The 14,290-nt window shown below is 38.3% G+C and overlaps 3 protein-coding genes across 4 annotated transcripts; all 3 read left to right on the forward strand.

Moving 5' to 3' along the window:
* The first annotated feature begins 3,059 nt into the window (after nucleotides 1-3,059).
* si:ch1073-303k11.2 (LRRN4 C-terminal-like protein) lies at nucleotides 3,060-5,292 on the forward strand. The gene is made up of 2 exons (XM_049758976.1): nucleotides 3,060-3,218; nucleotides 4,242-5,292. Exon 2 carries the CDS (start codon nucleotides 4,244-4,246, stop codon nucleotides 5,027-5,029), a length of 786 nt encoding a protein of 261 aa, XP_049614933.1. The 5' UTR covers nucleotides 3,060-3,218; nucleotides 4,242-4,243; the 3' UTR covers nucleotides 5,030-5,292.
* Nucleotides 5,293-5,762: 470 nt separating this feature from the next.
* Nucleotides 5,763-7,526, forward strand: tstd1 (thiosulfate sulfurtransferase like domain containing 1). The gene is made up of 4 exons (XM_049759017.1): nucleotides 5,763-5,931; nucleotides 6,766-6,894; nucleotides 7,037-7,199; nucleotides 7,355-7,526. Exons 1-4 carry the CDS (start codon nucleotides 5,844-5,846, stop codon nucleotides 7,407-7,409), a joined length of 435 nt encoding a protein of 144 aa, XP_049614974.1. The 5' UTR covers nucleotides 5,763-5,843; the 3' UTR covers nucleotides 7,410-7,526.
* Nucleotides 7,527-7,549: 23 nt separating this feature from the next.
* top6bl (TOP6B like initiator of meiotic double strand breaks) lies at nucleotides 7,550-13,731 on the forward strand. Of its 2 annotated transcripts, XM_049758759.2 has the most exons (14): nucleotides 7,550-7,844; nucleotides 7,987-8,089; nucleotides 9,225-9,278; nucleotides 9,354-9,466; nucleotides 9,535-9,618; nucleotides 9,697-9,752; nucleotides 10,051-10,122; nucleotides 10,580-10,775; nucleotides 10,920-11,013; nucleotides 12,610-12,765; nucleotides 12,852-12,973; nucleotides 13,059-13,169; nucleotides 13,244-13,342; nucleotides 13,424-13,731. In XM_049758759.2, exons 1-14 carry the CDS (start codon nucleotides 7,794-7,796, stop codon nucleotides 13,457-13,459), a joined length of 1,347 nt encoding a protein of 448 aa, XP_049614716.1. In that variant the 5' UTR covers nucleotides 7,550-7,793; the 3' UTR covers nucleotides 13,460-13,731. The 2 variants fall into 2 exon arrangements, with proteins under 2 accessions (XP_049614716.1, XP_049614723.1); XM_049758766.2 differs by lacking the exons at nucleotides 13,059-13,169; nucleotides 13,244-13,342 and having other exon boundaries at nucleotides 7,663-7,844.
* Nucleotides 13,732-14,290: the final 559 nt, after the last annotated feature.

Here is a 14,290-nt window from a genome sequence, read left to right on the forward strand (position 1 = left end):
GTCTTTTTTTTTCAACGGGGTGTGTTCACTTTCTGTATTGGCTGTAGATTCTGTACTTCTGGAGGCATGATCATAATGTAGCACTCTTGAGGGTGTTCAGACATGTTGACATTTGCTGACTCCAAAGGGATAGCGTGCGATTCACATGACGTTCATACATTTGGACCGTTTTGGTTTGGTTTGCAGCCATGCCTTGGTGCAAAATCAAAACCGTCATGACTTATGACTATGACTGATGTTCAAGATGAAATAAAATAAAAACAGCAGCGGGTGCCCATTCAACAAATTAGAAAAATCTCAAATTCAGCCAGGGACTTTTGGGCGTAACTGTGCTTTAATAAAATTGTATATATGAGACACTGCTGATCCTGACCATTATTAAATCATGAGTAACATTGATTTAACACATCTTGTTGTAAATGGTTTTATAAATGGTTTCACCCTACAGTGTAGTTTCCAAGACTCTTTCATTTTTGCCTTGATTCATCACTCAAATATGATGAATTGATGAGTCATTAGATGGGGACGCAATATCATCATGTTTCCATGTTACTATCCAATCACAGAGCTTTCGGTTAAAATGGGGATTGTAAAATCCTAAGAGAGGTGTGGGTAGAAGCGGAATGAGTATCTGTCTAACAAAATTCGGACATCATGAGGCCCCCACATTTCTCAGACAAGTCCTGAGAGGAACACAGTCAACGGGAATTTATTAGTTTGAACTTGCTCAGTGGGAGTGGTCAATATCTTGAATGTTGACGCATTGAGAAATAGTTAAGGATAGTTTTACATGACTATTTGATGAAAGTGTAACATCAGCTACAATCGCACAATGGTTAGGATGGCACAGTCTGTGCAACATGCTGCAACATGCTGCAGTGGTGGGAGTGGAATTTTGCACTGGCAAGCTGAATTTTATTTGTAGTAGCATGACTCACTCTGGATTCATTTATTCCTCGGGGGCCTTATAGCACCAAAAGTTGTACAAAACATCAACGGGCTGGGTTGTTCATATATCATATGAATCATATAAATTATATTAATCAATTAATTAATCAATCAATTATCTCATAAATCATATACATGATAAACACTCACTGGTTGGACATTGAGAATTTCGCTTGAGATCAAATGAAATTTGATCTGTACAGGGAACATCACATGGGCAAATCGCTGAAGACTAAACAATCATATCGGCTTTGCAATCTACATTGTGTCGGCTGTCTCTATTGCACAACCTAACTAAAGAGGTTTTGTCAAGTCAGGTATGCACACTTAAGCGTGAAAAATCTGCTTCAAACATTATCTTAGAGAATAATCAGTTTGTTTTGCAATATTTAAAAGGTATATAGAGATTTAGCCAGATATGCTCTCTCTAAATTTTGTAGAAATGAAACACCGATTGGACAAACCACAGCCATGGTCCCCATCTCGTCACTGCGCAACTTTTACGAGCTCTCATTCAAGTATTGAGAATTTGTCATCATGCTTGACGTGTCTTTACGGCATTTAGCACTTCCTCAAAGAATATTCATAGATTACTAATTGATGACACTGACTGATATTTTGATACTTACAGGAAATTATCCAATTCCAAAAATATCAATTTCCAGCTGGAGTTGTGCCATCAACTATAAATTAAAAATGGTGTGTGTATGGATATACGTAGATATAAATTTAAAAATAATAAATACTTCAGACTGTCCAGACAACTGAAAAGAAGACTGAAATGAGTCAAAGTGTGATAAGTCACACCAACGTGTACCATCCAGTTACATGTTTGCGAAACTTATCAGTGCCCGCATATCTGGACAGAATGGCGCAAGAGGCCCGGAAGAGAAATAAAGCCAACACTACCTGGAGATGTAAAAAAAACATGTATCAAAGAGACTCTTCTACGTTTTCATAAAAATGTTTGGCTGTAAATTATAGAACGATGAAGCTTAAGTGCTTTACAACTAATAAAGAACATGTGACTTCCGCCCAAATGCACTCTCACACCTTCAGTGACTCAAACGTGACACTTTGGAATCATAAGCAATATAAAATACAAAACTACAGAGTCATACTAAATGTATTGTGTAGTTTTGTTGATCCATTTTGTATCTTTCGCCTCAACTAAAATGCTTCCCATCTGTTCATACTCATTCGTTGTGGTTTGACACAAATTCTCTCTTATCCGGTACATCTGGCCAATATATCCACACATACACACAACTGTGTGGACATCTAAACACCACATTTTTTGGTGTCATTTGTAATGTGCAACACGAATATACAAGTCCGTGTACTTTCGTCTTATTTGGTCGAACACTTCAAAGGGTTGTTTAAATTTTTCAATAATTTATTGCTACTTCATTTGCCGCTATCAAATAGTCTTCACTTCATATGAACACGATTAGATTAAGGCAGGAAAGTTCACATTCTCACGATCTCATTTAGACGTTTGTTTTTACATCACGGTGAACAGTAAAAAAATCCTCTATTTGTAGGAAAACAATGATGAGGGTGAAGGAATTTACTCAAGAAAGGGAATAGTTTTGTGTCTTTCACTCTTTTTCAAGAATAAGGAGAAAGAACCTGCAATCTTTGCCAACTTTACCCCACAAAGGGCTTAGCACTCATTGTTCCGCTAAACTCACAATGGGGACTTCAAGAGCTGGATGGAGACTATCAGAAATAAACATGCATGCATTCCTTACCCCCTACTCTCAAAAGCACACCATGATGCTGACTTTAATGCCCTATTCACCAGAACACCTGCATAGTTTGCCGGACGTTTTTAACATAGCTTTTAGCTTAAATAATGAATAACAGCTGCAAAAACACAGCACACACAACAAGTAATGGCCTCATTCATGCAGCAAACCAATTGGTATGCTGAGCGAGCTGATGGCAACATCACAAGCACCGGTCCTGAAAACACATGTTCATATTAATTCCACTGAAGACAAATAAAAGTTTTAGCGCAGCTTGAAGCACTATTGAGAAAGGCAGCATGGTTTAAAAGGGGGGCGAAAAAAAGAGCAGAGGCAGCATGTGACAGAGAGACGGGGGGAGGGAGAGGCACTAAAGGGAGAAAAAGCGGGGATGTTGAGGAGGAGGAGGTAAAAGAGGAGGAGGGAAGTTTTTAGAAACTCACAGTGAGAACACAAAACAGCAAGCACACACGAGGAACGGCTAAGAAGACACTTGAAATATTCATCATCACCAAACAGGTACAGTACAGCAATTTACTTTTCTGTGTCCAAACTGCCAAGTCATACGATGGTTTATCTTTTGTGACTGAGTTATCCGCATTGGTATTCAAAGAAGGCAATCATCTGGAACAGTTTTTGTTGCACTTGGATTACCGTTAAGTTCCCACGGAAACCTCTGAGCTTGTCAACGCATTCATTTGGTGAGACTCCAGTAGTCGGCCCATCTTGTCTTTTGTGGAGCTCAGGAATATTTTTCCTTGTGCACATTTCTCAATAGAAAAATTCCACATTTCCAATTTTGGAAAACAAACTCAGGGGTGCTTGTTTTATCAACAATAATTTCTAAAGAAAACATGATGATTTTGTTTTTATGGTTCCTACTGTGTTTGCGGCATAATGCTCCATGCTGATTATTTTCTTTCTCTTTGAAGCATTATGAACATCATTTTCAAAATGGACACTTTACATTAGGTACACTTGCGCTTTCAAATGGGATGCACTGTGTAATGTGTCTAGTTATTTAGTATTATATTGTTCCTACTGTGTTGGGACATTGTTCTTATTTTATGTTTTTGTTTCTCCACATCATTTTCAAAATACACTTAACTTTAGCGACACTTGCATTGTCTAATGAGACTCCAACGCAAAAAAGTAACGCTTGTCCTAAATCAGGTGAGTCTTATAAGTGTACCTAATGTAGCTGCAAAGCCGATACATTTTGCCAAACAACAGAATTGCCCAATTTATTTATTTTCTTACTTTTTCAGAAAAGGAAAAAGCACAACAAATTCAACATACAAAAAGAGTGCGCATTACCATGACTCAGATTTCTTAAAATCTACACGGACATAAAGGAAAAATACTTAGCAAGCACATTGGTATTTTTTTTATTGCTTGTGACAGTAAGGTAAAATTCACAGAGGCAATTCTAATTCATACTGAGGCTAACGATTTGACAGAATGACAGTTGTTTGAATTGGTCAGTACAGATTATTGTCATTACAACATTATCCTCATCATCTTTATGATGTCTCTCAACAGACATGACATCACTACGTTGGAACCCAACTGTGCTTCTCCTTTTTCTGAGTGTCTGGCCTCTCCTTCACTCCCACCTCGTCGCTGATGCCGCTTCCACTTCTCCTCCAATCACACACCCACGTTTCACATTTATTACTGGTCTAGATGCAGATTACGATGAGGATTATGATGAAGAGAGTGACGCCGTCAGCGAACGTCCTCCAGAAGTATTCGCCACCACAAGGATGAAGTTCCTACAACGGGACCTCTGCAAGGTTAACCCCTGCTTGGAAAATCAGGTGCCCTGTGCCAAGCTGTTGGCAGAGACTGGCTGCCTCTGCCCTGGCATCAGTGGGGTTGACCAGCCTCCTTACCCGCCACGCTTACATGCAATGACGCCAGTCCATAGGGGGGCTAACAGGGGCAAGGTCGAGGTCAAATGGTGTGCTCCAACTTCTGTGGTGACTCAATACAGAGTGGTGGTGGAAGGAAAAGACGGAAAAGCTATAGAGTTCGGGGAAGCTTCACGACAAGGCTTGGTGGGCTCTTTGGAAGTTGGAACCAAGGTGTGTGTGGAGGCAGTTAACAAAGCAGGACACAGCATGCCCACAGAGTTTTCCTGCATGCGATATGACCCTCCCTCTTCATCAGACTATGAAGTGTTGGCAGGTATTATCGGAGGAGGGATTCTTCTCTTGTTTCTCATCTTAGGTGTGGTTGTCTGGAGGTGTTATAAGAACAGAAGCACAAAGAGAGACTCAGCTGATGGACTTGGAAATCCCTCATACAGCACAGAAGGAACATTGTGATCCAGACAGGACAATTATAGTAAGATTTTAAACATATGGGGAAACAGTCCAAGAGAGGATTGTTTACCACATCAGGTAATGTGTAAATATAGATAGTAAATTATCAGCTGTTGTTTTTCTTTTTTAATTCTATACATTTTAGGGCTAGAACTACCTGTTTTTGCTGGCAATTGACTTTTGTAGATTTCTAGTAAAGTTTAATATTTTTGTGATCATGACTGAAACTTTGGTAATAAAATAATCCTGTGTGGACAAGAACTGAATATTTTGCGTTTTGTTTTATGAGGCTAAAATGTTTTTCTTTCCTCAGCTTTGGAATTATTTGGCATGAGATAACATTTAGGTAGATAAATTAATAAGAGAGACAACATTATTTTGATATTAATAACAAGTCAATACTTTTGTCAATAATGTATCAGAAATTGTGAAAATTAAAATTAAATTGTGACGGATTCTTATGATAGTCTGCTGATATAGTATATAGTAAGTAATCAGGCTTTATAAAGTAAAATCATAATTTTATACTGACTGTTTTCACTGCCTTTGTGGTTGTCCCATTTCTATATGTGAAGCGCTTTGTTACAGCTGCAGCTAACATGCGCAATAAAATACATTTGTTTTGTATTATATTGTATAGTACTCCAACATTTTAAGACTTTTTTTTTTATTCGTTTACAGGATCACATTAAAACGTTGATATTATTGGTTGAGAATAAAATAAGTCCCGCCTTCTCTGGGAACACAGGGCAATGATTTGTCACAGAACAGCTCGGAAAAGGTACGGTTATGGTCATAAGCGGAAGTGACGTAGAACATGTCGCAAGCCCTGCAGCTGCTGCGAAATACGCGTACTGCATTGAGGTGCGTACAGTGGAGCGTATCTACAAGAATGGCGGGGACAGGTGAGTGACTACATAGTTCAACTATTTTCTTAGTCCACCGTGATTTTAGTTTTTTTTTGTTTGACATTTTTGGTTTATTTCTTGAAACATCCTTTCATCATTTTACGCTCAATTTAGACACAACCGTGTGTATCGTATTAAAAGAAAAAAGAAAATGATGAGACCGAAGCTGAGTGAAGCAAAGCCATGCTTATGGAAATATGATGTTTATTCATGTGTCACTTGGAGGACAAGCAGTGACTCAGCAAACCTCAAGCAGCAGGAGACTTAACCCGGAAGTTTGAAGGCTCTCCAAGCAGCAGCAACCCAATACAAACACACAAAAATGTATTAAACGTAAATATTATCATGCCTATGTAACAAAATACACGACAGTGACAGCGGGGTGATTAATTAATTAATTTATCTATTTGCCTATCTACAAACAAAAACACATTTCTATCCAGCTACAATATTTTAAACTTTTTTTCCTTCTCAGGTACTGTGAATCACAGGGGATCGCTGCCTGTACATTTAGAATGAATGAATACGCTGTAAACAGGGATGACCAATCTTTTTTAAACTGAGAGCACTTCCCGTCTCCTGATTGGTGCGAAGAGGTTACCAGTTTGATACAAACTTCTGAAATAACAAATTTGCTCAAACCACATTTAACTCATGATAGTCATTTATGTGACTACACCGATCATGTGAATGTTTTGAAACTTGACTCCATGTTCGTAATTAGGTGTGAAATTCAATTTCTGTACTCAAGTTTGCACTCTGTAATTGTGTCCTATCATTTGTAGTATTCAGTATGACTGTAATTCTGTTGTATTTCTTTGTGCATTACAGCCACTATGGATGTATCATATGATGATCTGAAAGCACTCATGGAAAAAGGACAAAACCTACTTCTTGTTGATGTCCGTACTCAGCAGGAAGTGGACAAGGGACGCATACCTGGATCGCTTCATATCCCAGGTCAGCCCACCTCCTTCATTACGTGTACAGTAGTCAAAAACAGGTATGCTGCTTAGTCTCATTTGGAATGCTGTCATGCAAGTCGACATGTCTTTCTGGTTTACATAAAATATTTGCATTTAATTTCCCTCCAATAACCCAGTTGATGAAGTACAAGGTGCCTTTGGGTTGGAACCAGAAGCCTTCAAGGCCAAATACGGAGTCACCAAGCCGCCGTTGAACTCTTCAGAGTTGGTCTTTCACTGTCAGATGGGAAAACGAGGGGCAACAGCCACAACCAAAGCAAACCAACTTGGCTACTTGAAGTAAGACAATTATTTTGTGCTCATAAAGTACCTGGGGAAGTTGAGGCCTGTTGGCTTTGGTTGTCTACATTTTTTATTCACTTTTGTTGCTTGGCAAATTGTATGCAGGTTGTTACTCACGGAGTCAGCACCGCTTTTGTGTTCCTGTGTTTCAGTGCACGTAATTATGCCGGAGGATACAAAGAGTGGTCTGAGAGAGGAGGGAAGTGACTTTTATTGAAGGAGAATATGGCCGCAGATTAAATCCACGTTTTTGTGCTTATCTGTTGTATCCTGTTTTATTATCATTTATACTCCATGTTTTCAATAAAGAGTGGTATTTGCCCACTTGCGTTTGTCCATCATTGTCAATCCATTACACTAATAGATATATATTATGGTATATATAATTATTGTTATTGTTCTTGCCATGTTGCAAAATTACAATACAATTTTATACAGTATAGATCTTCTCGTCGTAGGAAGTCTAGTGTTGGTATAAAATATGAAAATAAAGCCATACAGATGTTGTCAGGGGGATGTCCTGATTTTTTTATTTTATGGAAATAATGTAAGGATAATATAAGACAGTCTCAAATTACGGTCACTTAATTCATGGCACCTGAGGCTGTCTCACACGATAAGATGCTGGAAAAAATAAAACAGGTAACTAATATGTTTCGCAAACCAAACACACGTAATTCAAAACCAAAGTTTTCATTACCAGTGCTTTTCCAACGCTAATTAGCATAGCAACATGTAGCATATTGTACTTGCAGTAATAGAGAAGTATTCGTCAACCTTTTAGGCGCTACGGCTCTTCGTACTATTGGGAAAGAAAAGTACCTGTCAAGGGGCCATTTTGGTCCTTTTCTGGGCCGAACCAGGATCTACACGCTCATACTGCACTGGTAAGTTCTTATTGACTTGTTTGAACCTTTTTAGATACTTTCTCGGCTACAGCTCATATTGCCAAAGAGACAAATGATTATAAAGCTGTGTACAAATAAAGGTTAGTAAATTATTTATGTTTCACTAAAAAAATTAAAAACCGTGTCCGTGTTTTGATGTATGTGTTAGTTATTTTAATGGCCTATCATCAAAATACGCTAGTCAACATTTTTTTCTACGTATTTTTAATTGGAGTTGCTAGTAAACTTTTCTCAAATAATTTTTGCCATAATTTGATCCTGCTCTCGTTTTTCTCTAGCACATAATGCTTTCAAAACTATTGTATAAAAACAGCAAATCATTCATTTGTACTATAGTAAAGGCAGTCAAAACGTATTGAGACCTGCTCATTTTACCCGACTTAGTATAATAAATATTTTCCCCCAGAAATGTCAGTAATATAAAATACTTAGTTTAAATATCATGGAAGTTACATTACATTTTTCCATTTTTTACTGAAAGCATCCACTTCACTTCAAGATCAGAAAAGGTTTATAGGGCTGCTGAAATAGGCTACAGCATTGTCAAAAGTGCAAATGCAGGCTCAAAGGTCAGGAAGAAGATCCAAGTTAAAGCGACCTCTGGGACAAACAAGGAAGTGGAAGGCCGTCTTCAGCCAATAATTCTGGAAACAGTGCTAGAGTCAAGGAATGTTCAGAGAAGACGAGAGAATCGCAATTGATGACATAACTGAATTGTATGGAATGAGCCACTGCAAATATTGTTTTTAATAGGTTACACTTAAAAATCCCTAAAACTTGACATGGTGGAAAAAATTAAAGATACTTTTGAAATCAGCATCCAAAATAAGTTTAGGGACACATAAAACCTCTGATTAAAATTTGCTGTTGCAATAGTCTACACCTACAATATTTCATATATACGACCTTACTTTTAAATGGGATTGGTGGATTTGCCTACTTTAGAGCAAATATGTCCAGCAAGTAAGATTTTAAGGACTAATTAACTTTTAATTTCCTCACTTACAAAACAATGCATACCATATAGCCTGCAGTCATTCACGTCTGTTCATTAGAGAGGAAAGCTAAACAAAGTCTAAAAAAAGAATCTGACCCCCCATCCCTTGCGGTGCAGTTGCAGCTGCAGGTTCCAAATGGAGAAGAATCCAACCGGATATACTCCAAAATGGTATGTACACTCACGCACGCATATTATGTCACCTTTGGGACAGTATTTTATTTATTTTTTATTTTTTTGTATTAGTCCTAACAGATGTAAAGTTTCCCCGCGCCGGACCTATTCCGGAGCCTGACCTGAAGGATCTGTGCGCTTTCACTGATGTGCACGGCTGCTTGAAATTAGTTCTTACCTTCCAGGTAAAAAGAACATTAATTGTTTACAAATAAGTAATTTTTTACTGTTTGGGACTCTATTTGCTGCACAGATAAAGGATTTTATATGCTTTGGTCCAGAGTGGTCTGCCTGTGTGGAAGCTTTTCTAAATGTATTTAGTCTGGCCAATGCAACGGTAGGTGTGGTTCTGCCTAGACATATTTTGACAGTCTTGTATTGAAGTAGTCAAAGAAAATGATGACTGTTTTCATAGATCAGCGTGCAGCTGCGATGCAAATTTCCTCAGCAGACAATTCAGCAAGAATTTAGGTTTGTGCCATTTATGTCTCTGTTATACTCTGTACTGTAAATCTGTCACAGAAATTCTCGGAAACTATGAGTTATTGTTTTGTATAATCAGTTGAGTCAAACAATATGTAAAAATGTATTCATTAAGTTCAACTCTGTTTTCTTCAATATTTGATCTAGCCATCTTCATTGCATTGCTTCGATTTTAAACTTCAGCAAAATTAATGCAAAAGCCAAGTGACAGAAACCAACTAAATGTATTTTGCCTTTAAGCAACTGTTAGGACCAACTTGATAACATAGTGCTGTTATTCTTACAGAGCGAGCTTCACAAGGAGACTTACATCTGCAATGAAACCGTCGCTGATGTTGGATGTCACCTGTCGTTCCTTGTCAGTAACTGACGTTTCACTTCTTGTCAAGATGAATAAGCACAAATTTTGCCTTCCCGATCATGATAGTCCATTTTTTTGGTTCAGCAATAGATTTATTATTGTGCTTGTCGTCTGCAGTAGTGCGTAGCTCTACGAGGTCATACTAATAGTTTTTTTTCCCTCTTTCTTGTATCTTGTAATAATGGCAATAATTTGACAATAATGAAATAATCTTGTAATGACATGACAGAGTTTTTGATGAAGCTCTATTATTGAGTTTTTAATGCACTACTAACTAACTAACTAACTAACTAACTAACTAACTAACTAACTAACTAACTAACTAACTAACTAACTAACTAACTAACTAACTAACTAACTAAACAATGCAAGAGGCTGAAAATATTATGCTCCCATGATCAAAAGTTATTTCAATGCTTGTTAAACGTCTCCTTCCATGTCTTTGGCTTTAAAGCGCCGACAAGCCGGTGGAGAAAGGAAGGTGGTGTCCCGGAGGCCACCCTGTCTTGGGCAGCATGTTGCCTCTCAGCATCCCACCTGAGAGCATGGACAGCGGCCTGTACGGCGAACTCAACATGCAGCTCGTGACCCTGCTTTCACCCTGTGTGCTGCACTACCCCAACCTGAAAACCCTTCTTACACACGTGAAAGTATCCTTTCCTGTGGAGTGAATGGGTGACTGTACCTCTTCACTTGAGCCTGGGGTTCGGTGCCTTGCTCAGGGTACCTCGACTGCAGTCACCAAGCCGACCGACTAACAACACAACTCGCATAGTTCCTTAACTTGTGGTTAGGTGTTGGCTTACACCCCTACTAATGTTCCCATGACATTGCCCTTCGCCTTCTTCCGAAACCTCCCAGTTTATCTGGACTGCCGAGAATTGTCAGGTTAAAAGCAATTTTTACAAGGAACAGTACACACAAATGATGCGTCATTTCCAGAACACAACTGCATCTTAAAGAGATGTTTTGAAACCTGAGTGAATTTTTTAACATAGAGCTAAACGGTGTTTGTATTTGCCGAAGCGTGGGTGCGATCACTAAACTGGCTTGGATTGATTTGTTAAAGCCTTAATAGGCTTAATAGGCATGGGAATCATTTAAATCCAAATATGTACCGGTAATTAAAATTTAACAGAATAATAGTTTCCACATTGGAAAGAATATATGTGCACTTCTCTCTATGTGACAGCAATGTAAGGCAGTTTATTATAAATTCTGTCTCATGGGAGTTAGTAATCTGCAAAAAAAAAAAAAGAGGCAAAACAGATTAGGTTAATTCACTCTGCTTAGTATTTAGCAGGAGCAAAGTCACAAGAAAACATAGGCGTCTCTCTTTGGATTGGCCTGTTTTTCCCCTTTGCTGAACAAAAGATCTGTTCCAAATTATTTTAACAAGCTCAGGGTGCCTGTTTTGGTGCATAAAATTACTTCCAGGTTTGAGAAAGACTCCAGCTTGTGTTTAACTTTATCCTCGCTTTCTCTGACTTATCCTGCGTACTTGCCTCTGATTGAGGTATATCAGCTAAAAATTGGGTCACATGAAATTATATGAATCATTATTTCTCGAAATGCTACATACATTTGTGAAGTTGGTTTTAGCATATGTTCACATCTGGTTATGCTCACACAATGCGGTTAGATTAAAAAAAGTTGTTTGTTTTGCTTTTGCCTCAAGCTTAAATTAAACTGCTCAAATGCCACAAGCTTGCGCTTGAGCTTTTATGACTACGTTTTAGATACTTCATATAATAATATAAGATATTTGACTATACATTTTCCCTATTTTGTAAAATCACCTGTCATATCGCCTAGTCACATGACTTTGGACTATTAACGGTCAGGTCCAATACTCATTCTTAACTTCGCTGAATGAAATGTATACATGGCACAGTTGCATGCATTTACAATACACCTTATTTTGCATTTTTCTAATGTTGACGATTGACCTTTGTGGTATTAAGAGGTGGATTATGCCAAGCAAGTCTCTACCAAAGGCTCAGGTACCAATTGTACCACCCCACCTCCTCTGAAAAGTTACATATATCTTGTCAAATTTATTCATTTCAATGGTAATCTGATTTACAATTTGAAAATATCGTTTTCTGCAGCCTTCATCGGTTATTTAAAAGAAATCCAATTTTTTGTGATACATCCTATACGTACATTTCCCATAAAATAGATTGAACGTTGTGTCCATTGTGTAAATTGGAAATTGAACAGAATTGTCAGTAAATTTTACAACCGTGCCACTTTTAGTTGGAGTAGTTTTCATTCAATATTCATAAATTTCAGTGACACTGAGAGAAATATGATATCTTGGGCTAATTCGAATGCACTTGTGGTTCATCTTTTTCTTGTAAATAAACACTGCAGTAGAGATACTTTAACACACTCCACAAAATAAACCTAATGCTCTAGCAGCAAATGTTCTGTGGACTTAAAGTGTGTGAACTAAGCCTCTGCTTCAATCTTCCTCTACAGATCCTTCTGACAGCAGCATTGTGTACACTTTGGGGCACAAAACGTGCCAGGAGCCTGAGAAAAGGTTACATCTGCTCCCCGTCAAACAGAAACTCTCGATGTTCCTCTTCCTGCAGCACACTGACCCGTTTGCTTCGCAGCTCTCAGATGTCATGGGTGAGAGATTGATGGAGAAAACCCAGGATTTTTAGTCACTCGTCTGCTGGGGAGAACTTGAGTTTGAGGATGCGTTGTCATTTTAGTCACTGATGCTTTGATTGAGCGCCACTTGGAGGACATTCTGAACAACAACAGGCAGGCGGTCACAGGAGTGCTGCACATGGAGTTAAGTAACACACTGAAGGCTCAAGATTGCAGAAAGAAGGCAAGTAAAGGCTTCGACACACACACACACACATACACACAACTTTCCGAGTGTGAGTAGTAAAAGTGTTATGGTGTGTGGAAAGGAGCAAGAGAAATTGCTTGCAGCAGCTGAGGTCATTCTCAGCGCAACTGTCAGTATTGTGAACTGGAGCACCAACCTGACCTTCAGAAAAGCCTGCCTGAGTCGCATGCAGGTGACAATTTAATTGCCCCGCAGCCATTTTGATATTCCCGAGGGCTCCAGTCCATTCACTTACTGTACGTGTAGGTGATCAATACTCATGAACTTGCGGGCTCTCTCCACGAAGCCTTGCTGAGAGTGATATCATGGAGATGTGTCCCCAGAAAAGGGTGCTACTCTGTTCAGGTACCTGGGAGGCTTGTTCAGTTTGTATCGAGTTTCATGTGATGAACTATTTACTAATTTTTGTGTCTGTTTACTTGACAGGTTGAAGAATGTCTTGAAAGTGCCCATGAAACCTGAGCAGAAATGTAATCCTGTGTTTTTATTAAAGACGTTTGCTCATGGTTGAATTCTGTAGAAGCAATGGTTAAAATAACAGTTTATACACAGTCACACTATTGCTTTTTGCAAATATTCTTGAAAAAGCCATGTAACTATAGTGGACAGTATACTATTGACAACCAATAGTGAATTGTCCAAATTCATTAAAGGTTACTGTAACCTGAACCCATTCATGTGTATGCACATAAAAGATCAACTTGACCCAAATAAACTCTTGACTGGCTCATGAACTTGAACGCTATCATTTTTCACCGGTAAGCTTATCTTATGAGTACAGAGCTGTGTTATTGCTTTCAACAACTTCAAACGAAACCAAAACCAAATGTGTAACTGACATGGTTGGCAATCACTCATTTCCAACCAAGATCCGTAGATACGAATAATGTACCATGAAGCTCATCAAGAGTGCTGTGGGTAGATAATCAACTTCAATGGATATTTGTACAAGACATATGATTTATTAATTGAAAATATGTCTGTGTATAGTGATGGGAAGAACAATTATTAGATAGCAAAAGATGCAATAAATGTATCCACTTGTTACCAGAAGTCAGGCCTTCCAACAAGTATCAAATTCAATTTATTAAACAGGCCCAGACTTCACATGTATTACATTGAGATGAGATTACAGTTTATTTCAGTATACTATTCAAAATTAATATTTTTATTTGGTGGTGTTCTGCCACTTTTTTAATATAAAATTGGTGTCTCTACCCACGTAAATGGAGCACGCACAAGCAAAATGGGTGGTAACATGGAAATTAATGTGTAATGTGCATTCCGAAACAG

The sequence above is a fragment of the Syngnathus scovelli genome, chromosome 1, assembly GCF_024217435.2.
Source record: "Syngnathus scovelli strain Florida chromosome 1, RoL_Ssco_1.2, whole genome shotgun sequence".
NCBI classification, from domain to species: Eukaryota; Metazoa; Chordata; class Actinopteri; order Syngnathiformes; family Syngnathidae; genus Syngnathus; species Syngnathus scovelli.

Excerpts from the sequence above, each read along its gene's own strand:
- si:ch1073-303k11.2 (XM_049758976.1), top strand. The coding sequence starts at position 4,244 with ATGACATCACTACGTTGGAACCCAACTGTGCTTCTCCTTTTTCTGAGT.
- tstd1 (XM_049759017.1), top strand. The coding sequence starts at position 5,844 with ATGTCGCAAGCCCTGCAGCTGCTGCGAAATACGCGTACTGCATTGAGG. Across the intron at positions 5,932-6,765 it reads TACAAGAATGGCGGGGACAG|CCACTATGGATGTATCATAT; the intron begins GTGAGTGACTAC and ends TGTGCATTACAG. Across the intron at positions 7,200-7,354 it reads AACCAACTTGGCTACTTGAA|TGCACGTAATTATGCCGGAG; the intron begins GTAAGACAATTA and ends CCTGTGTTTCAG.
- top6bl (XM_049758759.2), top strand. The coding sequence starts at position 7,794 with ATGGCACCTGAGGCTGTCTCACACGATAAGATGCTGGAAAAAATAAAA. Across the intron at positions 9,619-9,696 it reads TTAGTCTGGCCAATGCAACG|ATCAGCGTGCAGCTGCGATG; the intron begins GTAGGTGTGGTT and ends CTGTTTTCATAG. Across the intron at positions 13,170-13,243 it reads CCTGCCTGAGTCGCATGCAG|GTGATCAATACTCATGAACT; the intron begins GTGACAATTTAA and ends CTGTACGTGTAG.